Genomic DNA, 15065 nt, shown 5'->3' with positions numbered 1-15065 from the left:
CAGCAGTTTCTCACAACAGCAATGTCATTCTTAAAGTCTCTTAAATCACCATTCATCCTCTTTCTGATGCTCAGCACGTCATCTTTACCATGTTCACATGCCTAAATACACTCAGCTGTTGCCACGTGAATATTTGCAGTACCTAATAAAGTGACCTGTGAGGGTATAACCATTCTTTGAGGTCTATGATGTGTCAGAGAAACCAAACTAAAACACAGGCTACACACTGTTAATATGATAAATGAGATTTCTGCAGATGTTACACCAGAATAAAAGTGCTTCTCCCACTAACATCTGTGCTAGTGTCTGATGCACGGAGGGTCTCATCAGCTCTGAAATTAATGAAGTGTGTTTATGTATAACAGTTTAGCCACTTTACTCCAAATCAGAAACCAGAGCAACAGCACAGAGTGAGTAACTATTACCAGGTTGAAGTTAATGCTCTGGCGTTTACTTCAAATCCAACTTTAGGAGAGGGAGGCTTATTCCCATTCTGCTAAGAAAGACATCACACAAGGAAGTCGGGCTTCTCTGGCAGCCAGCTGAGCTTTTCTGATGAGTAGCAGTAATACTTGTATTGCATTAGCATCACATGGCTGAACAAACACTGAACCCATCCCTGATATAAGAACTCGAAAAGTGCACTGAGCTTTGACTCAGCATCTACAGCCCCCCCCCATTATGTTCCACATATGTGTCATTGAGTCAAACATACATATGCTGACACACATACATAATGTAAAAATGAAAACAGGCCTCCTTCATTCACAGGCAACATCTGCCTCTGTACACAGTGCTTTCAGCCCCTGTGTGTGCAACTCTAGCCGAATCATCCTCATCACAACATCTACCGTGTGTAGACACCCTGCCCCCACCACCAGGCAGATTAACTGGCCAGAGACCACATGCCCAGTCTGTGGTCAGAGAGCCTCTCCCTGGAAACACCAGCTGGATGGAAGTGCTCAGGCCTCAGATGAGTAAAAGAGTAGTCTGAGCCTGTGACCACCGGGAGACACACCGAGGTAAAAGACATGCTGTCAGGCTGCTTTTAGAGACACTCTGTGCACATGCTCACACACATTAAAAAAATCACCATTTTCTACTTTATGACAGCAGATTGGTGTGTGTGTGTGTGTGTGTGTGTGTGTGTGATAAAGAAAGAGAAGAGAGGGGAGGCGCAGGCAGGAAATCCGCATCACTTACTAATAATATGAGATTATACTGTTTCAAATAGGTTAGTTGCCCTTACAACACAACAGTTGTAATCTGTGACCAGATTACCAGAAACATGACGAGTTACATATTAATAACAACAATAATAATGATGATGATGATGATGATGATGATGATGAAGGATAAGTGGAAGAGAATGGATGGATGGATAACAATAATAATAAACTTGCAGAAACAAGGCGTGCAGCTCGTGCATTAATAAAATACTCCAAAATAAAGTGAAAATAAAATAATGTATTTATCTAACAGCTTGCATCCATCGGACCTGTTCACCCAGCACGTGTAGATAAGGCTATCTAACACGCACACATTTCTTCCCCTGGGAGTCCCCGTCTTCCTCTCCTCTGCACACAGCGTGCAAATTCAGAGCGTGTGCTGTGAAGCTGTGCAGCAGCTACCATGTGCATCTGCGAGAGCATATGGACAGTTTCTTACCCTACTTGAACCTGCCACCATCTTGAACGGCACTAAAATGAGAACCCGTGGTACGGGAAGCTGTGCGCACCGCTGCAGCTGTGTTTGTGGTAGCCTGAGAGTCAGGTTAATATTTTCTGACACTGTGGTTAGGCTATCTGAGAGGGATTTCAGGTGTTCTCCCTTCCTCTAACTTGTTCCTTCATATTAAACCTGCAACAGGTTCCAGTACTTCTTAAACTCTCTGGTGGTAAACTCCCACCTGCCTGCACAGAGCATCATGTGCCTCCCGTTATAACTACTGACAGATGGGAGGCCACACTTGTTTCAATTAGAAGAATGAATCCCTAAGACGAGTAAATTAGGGATTGCATGGCACCCACCTTAAACAGACTTTCTGTCAGTCCCCTCCTGACCTTCGTCCACAAATAGGCGCAAAAGAAAAACAGGGCGATTTCGGTCCAGGTAATGTATGCGTTATCCAGGAAAGTCCGTTTGCTGAGCTCCAGACCGCAGCTGCTACAGTCTCTCCATGCGTCCAGCATGACGACGGTGGATCTGGTGATGAACTCTATGTACCCCGGCATGGGCTCCACTTCAACCGTCCCGGCGCTCCCGGCAAGACTACCCATTGTGGTGAGTCGCAAAAACCAGCACGCAAGAAAAATATGGGCAAAGACACGAGCGAGCAGTACGGTCCAGACTCGGCGACTGACTGCTTAAACAGCTTGCTAGCTGTATTTAAAAAAAGAAGCCAGAGCAAGCCTCTCTAACCAGCTTAACCTCTTCAGTAGCCTAATTCTTTGTTTTCCAATTTAAGACCGGGGCCCATTCTTTTGCGTCCAGGACAGTTTTATGAATGATACCAGGGCCCCGCCAGGTATGAGAGCAGACACGGCGGACTGCGCGGCTGGATTTGAGAATCACGCAGAAAAATTACGAAGCCAGTATAGACAATTAATCTGAGCCATCAGCGGCAGTCTGGAGGAGGTTTCTTCTGTTAATCATTCCGCTACGCACTCAGCTCATCTGCGCCCCGGTTAGCCGCCTAGCTAAGTGAAACCGCAACGCACACCGCAGTGAATAGAGCAGCATTGGCAGGGGCTTCCAAGCTAGCTAGCAACTTGAATGAATTAGCATTTATCGCCTTTGAGCGCACAAACATAGAGGGAGGGGGGTGAAAAAAGAGGTCCAAAGCTTCTGTCGCTTCTCCGGTGATGGTGGCAAACCCTGCTGCGCTGTCACACTCACGCGCGCTCTCATCGGGGTCCGTTATTCGCCTTATATAACGTCTCGTGAGTTCAAACAGCAGGTTCCCGTCAAACGGCCGAGTCTCAGATGTTATTCCAGCTTGAAAAAACGGATGAATGAGGATGTTCTCATCCCACCAAGAGCCCCGTCGCCTCCTCTTATTCTCCTCCTCCTCCTCCTCGTCTGGCTGCTCAACGTGTCCTACGGTTTGACGAGCCGCGCTCACTGGTGCGTCCAAGACGGACAGACAAGCCAGCTACGCTTAAAGAAAAACTGGGTAAAATAAATAAATAGAAAAAAAAATAGAAAGGAAAAAAGCAGCAGAGGGGCTGTGACGTAATTACCGTTGTCTTTGTGTTTGAAAAAAAACGCGTCATGTGCACGACTTGCATCACATAGATAATTCAGAAAGCGCGTTCATGTCTGAATTTCCTCGTCTCTAATACATTCAGGCACACCCCCAAAACCCTTCCGCTCCCCCCACAAATCCACACATCCGTCACACAGCCGGGGTGTCACACGTTTATTATCATTTCAAAGGAATGCTTGCATTACACAGATGTGTTGTAAAAGAAATGCAATTTTCAAGAATGGATAGCAAAAGAAAGAGGCGTTGGTCTGTCCCCACGGGAAATTGTGACATCTAGTGTGGTTTAAATATTATAACCAAAGTTTCAGAGCAAAAAATACCAAAGCACAGTACACGTTTAAATGAAAGGGAGAAGCTGGGTCTGAAGTCCGTCCATTGTTAGAGTGCCTCCTCAGTACGAGCAGATGCTCTATGCTGTAGCTGTGGGAGCGTACTGCAGGGCTAGTCTGTCAAACTCGTTCTCCTGTAAGAGAACAAAGAGCAGAGGAAACAGTTAAGCACCACAGGAGCACTGTAACCCACTTTAAGCATGTTTATGTACATCTGCACTCTTATGTAATTACACCAGTGTGGGACAAGGGCTAAAGACCCACAGTGGCTTCGCTCCAAAGGACACCTGGCACTAAAACTTTCATAACATCCAAGCCACATAAACAGTTATATTCGTCAGAATGATTAACGACAAGGATGTTACCTTAGCTAAATAGTCTTTGAGGAACGGGTGGGCTCTGTGTGCATCTTTCAGCTGGGAGAGGTATCGACTGGTTACCTGGGGACATCATAAACTCATCAGACAAACAGTACCAAAGGGGGGAAAAAAACAAAAGAAACAGGTAACGTTGGCCAAAAACAAAGTTTTAAAGTCCACAAAAAGCAGGTTTACAGACGAAAGGCAACACAGGGTGACCAACAGTGTAACAACTTTTCCAAAGTGTCTGCAACCAAACTGTAACATGTAACACTCGTAAAGAATATCAGAGTCATGCAAATGTAATGCCATAAAACCTCTACATGCTTCACCTGTGTATTCCTTTCTATAATACCAGATAAGACCCTGTGTTTCGTATAGTTTGCAAAGAAATTTCCTCATAACTCCAGGAAACCTTGAGTGAGATGTGCTAATCAGCGGTTACTGCAGGCGGAAACATTCTAATGATGACTTGTAGCTTCATGTCAGCAATGTGCTGCTATCTGTGTGCTCTGAAGTCCTTATAATGTGAGGAAGATAAGTGAGCTTTATCTCATGAACTCTGATCTCCAGATTGCGCAACTCCTCCATGGCAGAAAGGATTTTCCTGGTTCAAAACAAAACGTTCCTAATACGAGAAGTGCATCCTTTTTTTAATCCTTGATGTGAGCATGAAGGGTGAGAGGGCAAAGCTGCTTCAAATCCTCTTTGAAAGACGATGAGTTCATCTATAGGATATCAATAAAAACAATAGTTAAATCACCAAATCACAGACAGCTTTGGGTTCAAAGTCTCACCTCAGGAGCTTTGCCCAAGTGCTGGGTCAGCACTATGAGGTTGATCAGTGTCTCAGGGTGGCTGCTGTCCTGATAGGGATAAGAGAGAGAGAGGAAGACGCTTTATTCTCAGCATGTTTAAAGTTTCTTACTGAAAGACTCAGCTTGACCTGTTGCAGGTAGCAGTGATCCAGTTTAATGTCACACTGATTTAAATGAATTACAGTAAAAACACATGTGGTTTAGAACATTACAGCAACATGAATGGATAACCAATGCTCTCTAAAATCAATAAGTAAACCTGTAAACATGACAAGACCAGACTCACAGCAGGCGTCACCACCCAAGGTTATTACAGGCAAATCGTTAGTATCTGTTAGTTTGGTTAAGATTTCATAACATGTGTTTATTGACAATCTGGATGTCTACCAGACTGAGTAAACCTCTTTGTTTTATTGTAATACATGTGCCAATTTTCCTAAATCTTAATTAAAAAGACTAAAATTAACACAGAAACTAATACAAGCTAAGCTAAGCTAAAGATGTTAACTCAAATGAGAAAATACACCCAGGAAACAGACTGAACTAAAAACAGAAAGTCAAAATAAAATAAAAACTAATTAGAAAGGAACTAGAATAACCCGGCCACTGGCATCAAAGCGATCTGCACTCACAGATGGATTCAAAATGCAGATGACTTTGATTTAAAAAGTGAGCTGTAGTTTTAATTTATAACAACAGACTTTATTAAATAGTTTAACTAATGAAAATGGATCAATAACAACATTTGTTGAATGGGGGAATAGAAGCTACAGTCCAACCAAATCCTGTTAGAGATGAAGTGCAGGAAGTGTGTATGTGCTGCCCCCTGCTGTTACACTCAGATCATTTACTTCTTCAGTTAAGCTAAGATGCTTTTGTTTTTTTAATTATTCTCAGGGTCGTCTGGGTTCAGCAGTTATAATATGGTTACCACTAAAAGGAACCCAGCCTCCCATCCAAACACACGACCATTCACGTTCACTGAGCGTGACAAAACACAAAATGCAACAGCTGCTATCACAAACAAAAGGATCAGCAGCAACTGTCATTTCTTATCCGTGTTGAACCACTCACTGGTGGTCAGGATGCAGTGAACGTGGAGTCACTGTGAAGAAATTCCCAAGTTTTCAAACTAAACTTGTGTTAAGCAGAACTTATGGTAGAATTGGCACATTCGCAGTCCGCTCCAGTCCGAGGACGGCCCGTCTGCCTGCTCTGCTGACAGACGGAGGCAGCGTACCAACTAAGACCATAAATTATCCTTTAGGAGTTCTTCATCCCCAGAGCAGTGCAGAAAACAAATTAATATGGGCTTCAAAAATAAGCTTCTGTGCAGGCTGTCAGACATATTGGTTGGGATCACGACTAGGAGGAAGATGTTCCTGGTTCCTTAACATGGAGTTCATTCATTATGTAAAAAGTGGCACTACTCTCAGCTCTAAGACCATGGATCTAAAAGCTGCCTTAGAAACAAGTTAATAAAGCATTAAGTGAATTGTGCATAAATGCAGAGACAAGACAGAGACACACAAAAAACCCAACTCCTATTGTCCTCCAACCTTATCAAGCGCCTCCTGCAGCACTCCTTCAGCCTCCTCCCACTTGTTCTGAGCCATGTAGCAGGCCGCCTGGCCATTGAGGAGCAACAGTGTAGAAGAGTACTTGTCAGACATCTCTTGGAAAATGTAGTAGGCATCCTGCAGCTTCTCTCCACCCTGGAATAACAAACAGACTGTGAGTCAGTGATGATTCTGAAAAGTCAGTCCCAGCTGCTTTATATGCATCGTATTGTTTTTCTAATGAGGATGGGGGTGCAGAGCTCCTGGAGATATGAGCTGTTTAATAAGCAGAACAGTCCATTTACCACCTGTCACACTTTGGCTATTATGTACTGAGGGTTAGCACAGAGGAACATGAATGTTTCTCCCCTCACCACAGCAATGTTAACCCAGGCTGTTGCGAGCTGGGTTAGGGTAGCGTCTTCGTCCTGCTCCTGCATCTTCTTCAGCTCTTTCCTATGAAAAAAGAAAATGTGATTTGAGGATGACTGCCCCAATTTACTGTCTGTTTTTGTTAATGCAAGCTTTTCTAATTCACAGAATTAGTAATACATACAGCAGGTCTGCTGAGTTTAAACTGTTTGATACAGTACTGTGCAAAAGTCTCGAGCCCCCCCTCATTTCTCTGTATTATGCTATTATTATTGAAACATGCAAACATACAGTAGAAACACAGTCGAAGTAGCTGCTCTCTTATTTCCCCAAGAGGTCACCACAGCGGATGTACGTGCATGCTGATTTGCACAGATTTTACACACGATGCCCTTTCCTGACGCCACCCTCCCATTTTATCCTGGCTTGGGACCGGCACTAGGAGTAGGCTAGCATGTGACCCCTGAGACTGGGCGTGTCTGCTGCCATAATCTTGTAATTTCTGTAAGTAGTCGTCACGAATAGTTCTCCAGGCTTCTTGAAGGATATTAAAACCTCGTCTTTGGATGCTGGCCTCCTTTTTTCCTCTTCTCTGTCAAGATGACCCCACACTACTTCAATAATGTTGAGATCCAGGCTCTGGGAGGATTTCATCACACTGGCTGTGTTTGGGATACGCTGCACACCATGCTGAGATACGCCATGTTTTTGGCTAAACGCTCTTTGGAAATCCCCCAGTCGGTGTTTGACAAGTTGTTCATTATGTGTAGACCCAGCAATGTTTCCTCCTTTGAGTTTGGTGGGTTTTTTTATGCTAAACTCCTTTGACAATGGTCAGGTACAAGAGCTGGATTAACCCTTTAAGACCTACCATAGAACCAAGTCCGCCAGAGCTTATCTTTATATTTTTACATGCTGTAGTGCCGTTTAGGGAGTATTTCAAGTCGCTATACATCAATACAACCAATATATCCCAAATTTTAATAATATGTATGCATTAAGTCCATAGTTACTACATAAATTGCAAAAAAGTGCAATAAACTACAAAAAAAATCTTCTTTTTTTTAACACATATTTCTATTTAGCGAAATTTCAGAGGTTTATCCCTCAAAACTGTAAAAGCAAAAAGGTTGCACAAAATACTTTCCAACCACAGGAAATTTATTTTGAGTGTCTTCATGGTTTTATTTTTGAGATACACCAAGCATATCTTTGTAAATACTCTATAGGGAAAAAAAACTACATTTTTTGTGAAAATGACGTCACTTCCGGTTTCGGGCAGGTAATGGCGGACATCAGATAAATCGTGCTGACGTTTATTCCAACGTAGGAAGTTTTATGGACAGCTGATCAGATCGGCAAAGCCTGTTTCTGGAATATTATGTTTTTGTTGCTCCAAATGCTTTTTATGAAATTTTTGCAAAGCAATATGTGGAAGTAAACCGTAACCTAGGACAAGCTGAATGCATAAGATGGTAAATGGCCTGTATTTGTATAGCGCTTTACTTAGTCCCTAAGGACCCCAAAGCGCTTTACACATTCAGTCATTCACACATTCACACACTGGTGATGGCAGCTACATTGTAGCCACAGCCACCCTGGGGCGCACTGACAGAGGCGAGGCTGTGGGACACTGGCGCCACCGGGCCCTCTGACCACCACCAGTAGGCAACGGGTGAAGTGTCTTGCCCAAGGACACAACGACCGAGACTGTCAGAGCCGGGGCTCGAACCGGCAACCTTCCGATTACAAGACGAACTGCCAACTCTTGAGCCACGAAGATGTAAGTACGACTCCTCTGGTTTCATATGCAAAAAAATTATTGCGCTAGCTTATGTGGTTTTTAAAATAGTTAGGCAAAATGGAGCGTGCCCGCTCCGACCGGCCATAAAGTGTTGAAAACGAGCCAATATCCAGAGAAAAAAAACTTTAAAAAAAACCCAAAAACCTTGAGAACTATTGTTTGAGACCGCATCAAAAAGAAAAAAAAAAAAATTACAAGAAAGCTGGTTGAAGATTTTTGCACAGAACTGTAGATGTGCGCTTCCAAAAGCTGATCAACCACTTGTAGTGCAAATTCTCTAATATCATGTTTAATTTTCTCTTCGATGAAAAAAACCAAGTAATGTCATACCTCGCCAGGTCAACACGATCCAAGCTCAGGAGCACCTGAATGGTCATGGCCATACTGATGGAAAAAAAGAACAACAAGGGTGAGGCTTGGTCAGTTTCATGCAGCGCTCTTTAAACTGCAGGGAGTGAAGATCCCACTGCATAGAATACAGATGACACAGGACACATTTCAACACCAGATTTCCCAAAAACAAATTACGAGGGCTCAAAGTTACAGAGTTCACAGATTGTAAACAGCCCAGAAATGATCTGTGATATTTATAAAAATGTCAAACATAATACATGATTGATGACGTCTATATGCAAATGTAGTTCATCTTCATCTTCTTCATATTAGCCGTGTAGGCGCATTTGTCAAAGCAGCACAGTGAGTCCAGAAGCAGTAATCATGCAAAATGAGCTCAGATGACTGAGCATCTCCATCAAATATTGGTTATGAATAAAAATGAAAGTTAAAATTTAAACTGTTCTTGTTTTCGTGGTGATTATTAGTAAAATATGGTGAAAAATGTTTGGAGCGGATCATAAATCAAACCTTGTTAAGCTAAAAATTTCACTCCCTTCTTACCACTCGAGGCTTTCTCCTTGGTGCAGAGTCCTGAGGGCAGCATCAGTATTCATCTCGTGGTAATAGATGGAGGCAGCCATGAGTAGGAAGGTGGTGTTGGCAGCATCCACACTCTTTGCCATCTTTTTGTCCAAATCGGCAACGATTACGTCCCTGAACAAAAACAAAGCCTCATTAAAAGCTGTGAAGAAAAAACAACGACCATCTAAAGATTAAGCTGTTTCAAATACACTCTGTCTTCTTTATTCAAATTTGTATATGGACACCTTATTAAATTCTGTCAGGTTTGTTAAGCAGTTAAAAATGAATAAAAACAAAGCAAACGTAACATCACAAAACACAATTTCCACTGAGAACAGGAAACACAGTCTGTGACTATATTAGAGTGAAACAAAAGATCTACAAGACCTACCATCAATATATTATCTATACAATCTGTTAACCACAGAGGAACTGAATTATGTATTGTATCGTTTGTGTATTATTAACGCAACACTTATTTGGGACACACAGGACATTATTCAATCCCTTGAGTTTGGAGTGACGTGCCAACAGATATAAGACCCGTTGGTGTTCATCAGGCCTGTATCAAGAATGAATGAAAACCTGAGACCCTCAAACACTTAAGAAGTCTCTGCTGAACGCAAATCTCTGCATTTTAAAAGTAATCGCACATCAAATTCTTCTTCTTTCAGCTGCTCCTTTGGGGGTTGCGAGGTCAATTAACTGCCCCATCACACCAACCCTCTGCACAGCGTTTCTCAGAGATCTTCCTCCTACCATATTATCAACATCCTTTGTCCAGCATATCCACTCTCCTCCTCCTCTTCTCTGCGCATGCAGACCATTTCTGCTTTGCCTCTTTAACTTTGTCTTTGTCAAAGTTAGAAGCCTGAGCCGTCTGATGTACTCATTTTTACAGAGAGAAATATGCACATCTTCGTTCTGCCTCCAGCTCCATCATTTCAACATCATACATCAGAGCAGGTCACTGCCAACTTATAAACCTTCCCTTTCAAGCTTGCTGCCATTCTTCTGTCACAAATTGCTCCTAACACTCATATCTACCCACTCTGTCCATTGCCTTGGATGATAGTCCCAGGTAATGACCTTTACTACCTCTCCTCCTTGTATTTTCACTCTTACACAGACATGCATTTGTCTCTTTTTTTCTGTTGACATGCATTCCTCTTTTCTCCGGCGCGCACACACACACACACACACACACCTCCACCTCTCTTCCACCCATTTTCTCCTCTCACTACAGTTCAGAACGTTGTCTGCAATCCTCAGAGTCCACAGAGACTCCTGTCTTACCTCATCCGACAGCCTGTCCATCACCAGCACAAACAAAAAGGCGCTCAGAGCCAGACCCTGATGTAATTCCACCTCCACCTTGAAACCACCTCTCACTCCTCCCACACCCCTCACAACAGTCTCGCTGTCATCATACACCACCCTCAAATAAACTCTTGACACCCTCACACAGCATCGCAGTTCCTCTCTTGGCAACCTTGAATCTGCTTTCCACAGAGCCACAAAGAACAGCACATATCGAACTACTAGTGTGAATTTTAGCCTCCTATTGATACAGACTGGAAAACTACTGTGACAACTAGTATTAACTACAGAAAAAGAATACGTTTTATCCATATCGCCAAGTCCTATGTCCCTCCCATGGTGGACTAGTGGAAGTGGATGTAAAAATGGTACCTTTTGCTCTCACTCGACAAATACTCTGCAAACATCTTCACAGCCTGCAGCTCGGGGGGAGAGTTGGCCTTGATGTCATCCAGGACAACAGCATACTTTCTCTGCAATAACACAGAAAGGACGAGGACAGGTCTCACCTACACTCCGTGTGACAGCGGTGGGAGCGCAGTAACAGAGCTCTGATTGAGACACTCACCTGAGCAATGTACGCTCTATACAAAAACATGTCCCTCTCGATCTCCTTTTCTGGTGACGACGGCTTCAAAGGCAAAACACAGGCAGCATTTCAGCACCGAATTAAGTGAGAGAAATTTGAGCTAACACATTTAGCACTGCTGGCTCACACAGAGCCGCGGGGACACAGACAGCTTCGTTTAGACACATTCAGCTGTTAACTGTTTGTCACCTACCTTCACTTTCTGCGCCTCATTGATGCACTGCTGATAGCTGCCGATGTAATATGCATTTTTCACATCGAACAGCTCATCAACATCTCCCTGCTGCGCCGCCATGTTGACTACAGAACTTCCTGGACACGTAGCACATATACGTCACCTTCTTACGTTTTGCTCAGGATTCTGGGAGATGGAGTTCAACTCTGAGGGAGAGCATAGATTGATGGTATATCTCTGTGGTACATGCTGAAAAATTTTTGTATTTAGTCAACTCTTTTTTTAATGCTCTGTTTTTTTTCACATTTCTACTGTAAGGCACTTTGTGATCGTCACTTTCTTACTTTGTTACAAGTAGTACCCATTTATAGCATAGACGAGCCCTTCCAGCTCTGCTCTCTTCTATCGTCTCTGTTGTCTTACTTCTCTCTTTCACCTTTTTTATCCCTTTGAAGAAGTGAGGCTTCATAGATATTAAAGAGGTAAGTATTACTTCTCAGTTGCAGTGAATTGATAGAAGAAAATAAACTGTAGAAAACTAAACAGAAGAAAGTAGAAGAGAAATAACAATTTAACATAAACCAGTGACACTCTCAGGGGCCTGATCAACCCTGGCAGGGCCTCCTTAGATGAGGGTGTCTAGTGATAATGAATGAAACACCCGATGAATCCAAGGTCCACTACTGACGATGTGTCCCAAATTTTAATATGATAATCAGATCTCTAATCCCTAAACCTAACCAAGGAAGGTTAAAAATGGCAGATTAGTTTGGGTAAAAGACCAAAACACCCTGTGAAGCTGAGGCACACAACGACGTATCCCGCTGGTGAAGTTTCTGGGCTGCCTTTCCTCATAACCGCCATCCCTCAAGACTTTCTCCATTTGAAGCAATGCATTATCAGGGATTGTAACATCTAGTCCTTTTACTGTACCCATTTATATGCGCCTTTACTTATTTTAATGTGATTTATTCTTGTGCATTTAGACCAAAGTGAATATTCTGCTTTAGTTCTCCTTGACTTATCTGCAGCCTCTGACACCAGTAATCATGGAAGGGGTTGGTATTTCTGGTTCAAATGGTTCTCATCATACTTATCTGTGTGTCCTCATCAGCCCCCCTCACACGCGGGGTTCCTCAGGGCTCAATCCTTGGTGCAGTTTTCTTTCCTTTATATACCCCTGCGCATTCTGCTAAACAGCTTAAAAGGCACTTCCTAGAATTTCTTTGCTGATGACACACAGCTGTATTTTTCTGTCAAGACAAACAACCTCTCCTTCCTCAGTGAATGCTCGGCTGTGATTAAAAACTTCCTCCATCTCAGTTGTTTCTAAAACTGACGGTTTTATTTGGTTTGGGCCTGAAGACGTCTCTAAGCAGGTCAGTTATTACACCATCCTGCTCTCAGGCAATATCACATCATGTATTAAGGACTTTGGTATTATTTATAAACAGCAAGTTTGAATCTCAGAGCTCAGCCAGTTTTGTTTCTTTCATTTAAGAAACATCTCAAAAATCAAACCTTCACTGAAACCCAACAGTTTTTTGAGTACACACTTGCATTATCTGCTCGCACGCCTCCCTAGACTGTCTTCATGGTCCAGAGCGCAGCAGTGAGGCACCTTACATGAAGTAACAGGTGCTCACACATCACCCCTATTCTTGCTTCCTGCCTCAGTTTCCAGTGATTTTCAGAATTCATTTAAAGATTTTTGGAATAACATATACAGCCCTACATAGCCAGGCTCCTGTCTACATAAGAGACCCGCTGAGACCTTACAACAGCAGTCAGCCTCTCAAGTCTTCTGATCAGGGTCCTTTAACTGTTTCATGCACCTATATTAAATCCAGAGGGAATCACTTTTAAAGTAATAACTCCTAAGCTTTGGAAGAGGACATCAGGCCAGCTGAGTCAGTGGTTTGTTTTAAATGACTGCTGAAGAGTCATTTTTATAGGTTAGCATTAGCCCTTGTTCTTCTAATGTGCATATCTCACTGTGTGTTTCCATGTTTAAATATGAACACTTATCACTAATGTGTGATTTTATCCAAACTGTTAAGCACTTTGTAAATGTGTGTTTTAGAAAGTGCTATACAAATACTCATTCTTCTGCTTATAATTATTACTTATTATAAATGGACATCAGTATTCTTTTAAAACCCTGCTGTACAACAGCATGTAAGCTGAAGGCTGTGTAAAAATGGAGAACACACAGCCCCAACTATATGGATTACAGACTACCTGACAGTCTGTGAGATTGGGCAGTGCTCTGCCTGGTTAGGTGATGTGCAGGGCCCCACAGGGGATCGTGCTTTCTCCATTCCTGTTCACCTCGTACACCTCAGATTGTCAGTACAACTCCGGGTCACGGCACCTACAGAAATACTCTGATGACTCTGCAGGAGTTGGATGTATTGTATTTTAGTGATGAGCAAGCAACAGAACACAAGTGGACGATTTTGCTGAATTGTCTGGGGGGAATCACCTGCTTCTGGAAGTAAATAAGAGCGGAGAGATGACGATTGACTTCATGACCCGTGTCTATCCTGGGACAGGATGGTGATGAGTTGCAGGGAGTACAGGCACCTACGCATCCACACTGGCAATAGGCTGAACTGGAAGACCAACACAGATGCTGTACACAAGAAAGATATGAGCATGGCCTATCGCCTAAGGAAGCTGAGATGCTTGAATGTGTGCAGCAAAATGATGCAGATTTAGTGTCCTTTGTCTGCTAGGACAGCAGCATCAACCTGGACTCTTTTCAGGATCCTTCTATCACAGATAATCCCGACCACTCTCTGCACCACTTACTACTAATGGAAGAAAAACAGCACACAATTTACTTTGTGTGCATTTCTGCAGAGGTCTTCAGCTTACAGAGTAATTTCTCACATTATACCACAAGAGGACGCTCCAGATCAATCTCACCACTACAACTGTTCCATTTTTTCTCATTGTGACAGACTTATCCCATAGAAGCACAAATCTTACAGTAAATGAGATTATACAAAAATGTTCTTGTAGCTCAGTAAGATAACACCTCAATAATCACACCTGGCTGTCAAAAAAAAGGTTTTCCTGAGCATAGCACTGCAAGTGCAAGAGTATCAGGCCTACATCATATATATAAAATAAACTATTGTCTTAACATAACAATCCAAAAAGGATATGACCTTGGGAATTTCTGTATCCTCATTAGACAGACGGGGAAACACTTCCCCTGTCCTGAAAACATCCGCTGATAGTTTCCCCCCTCTCTCACATCAGGATCATTGGCCCGACATCATGCTCTCAGCACAGTTTTGCACATTTGTCTGCAAAAACTGTCACCAGAAGCACCAAAGCAGGCTGCGTTTATGTAAAAAAGACACATTATAGACTATTTATTATTTTGACCCTGATAGAAAAGCTGCTCCCCACAGTTCCTGCTCATTGTTCCCTTAACACCGTTTCCTCTGGGAAATTTTCAGCCTTGGGACTGGGAACTGGACGAGGATAATTACTGGAAGCCCTGCACGGGGGCAGGGACTGTGCTGGCTGTAAATGGCCCT

At 42.9% G+C, this 15065-nt stretch overlaps 2 protein-coding genes and 1 long non-coding RNA gene across 3 annotated transcripts in view; all 3 read right to left on the bottom strand.

Moving 5' to 3' along the window:
* The window catches only part of cers1 (ceramide synthase 1), a 34741-nt gene extending 31424 nt beyond the window's left edge, over positions 1 to 3317 (bottom strand). The window contains exon 1 of the mRNA XM_039606753.1: positions 2031 to 3317. Coding sequence (XP_039462687.1) covers positions 2031 to 2279 — 249 coding nt within the window. The 5' untranslated portion in view covers positions 2280 to 3317. The remainder of the gene's footprint in view (positions 1 to 2030) is intronic.
* An 89-nt stretch (positions 3318 to 3406) lies between these two features.
* On the bottom strand, positions 3407 to 11689 carry cope (COPI coat complex subunit epsilon). The gene is made up of 10 exons (XM_031743409.2): positions 11530 to 11689; positions 11316 to 11378; positions 11120 to 11220; positions 9407 to 9559; positions 8840 to 8893; positions 6708 to 6789; positions 6334 to 6489; positions 4754 to 4822; positions 3963 to 4037; positions 3407 to 3731 (listed from the first exon to the last, which is right to left on the bottom strand). Exons 1-10 carry the CDS (start codon positions 11629 to 11631, stop codon positions 3678 to 3680), a joined length of 909 nt encoding a protein of 302 aa, XP_031599269.1. The 5' UTR covers positions 11632 to 11689; the 3' UTR covers positions 3407 to 3677.
* A 34-nt stretch (positions 11690 to 11723) lies between these two features.
* On the bottom strand, positions 11724 to 15053 carry LOC120436211. The gene is made up of 3 exons (XR_005610243.1): positions 13997 to 15053; positions 13753 to 13907; positions 11724 to 11974 (listed from the first exon to the last, which is right to left on the bottom strand). It is a non-coding gene; the product is annotated as an uncharacterized LOC120436211 (long non-coding RNA).
* Between the last annotated feature and the right edge of the window lie 12 nt (positions 15054 to 15065).

This window comes from Oreochromis aureus, linkage group 23, assembly GCF_013358895.1.
Source record: "Oreochromis aureus strain Israel breed Guangdong linkage group 23, ZZ_aureus, whole genome shotgun sequence".
Lineage (NCBI taxonomy): Eukaryota > Metazoa > Chordata > Actinopteri > Cichliformes > Cichlidae > Oreochromis > Oreochromis aureus.
The sequence above is the reverse complement of the archived record's forward strand: the minus strand, read 5'-3'. Positions and strand labels throughout refer to the sequence as shown.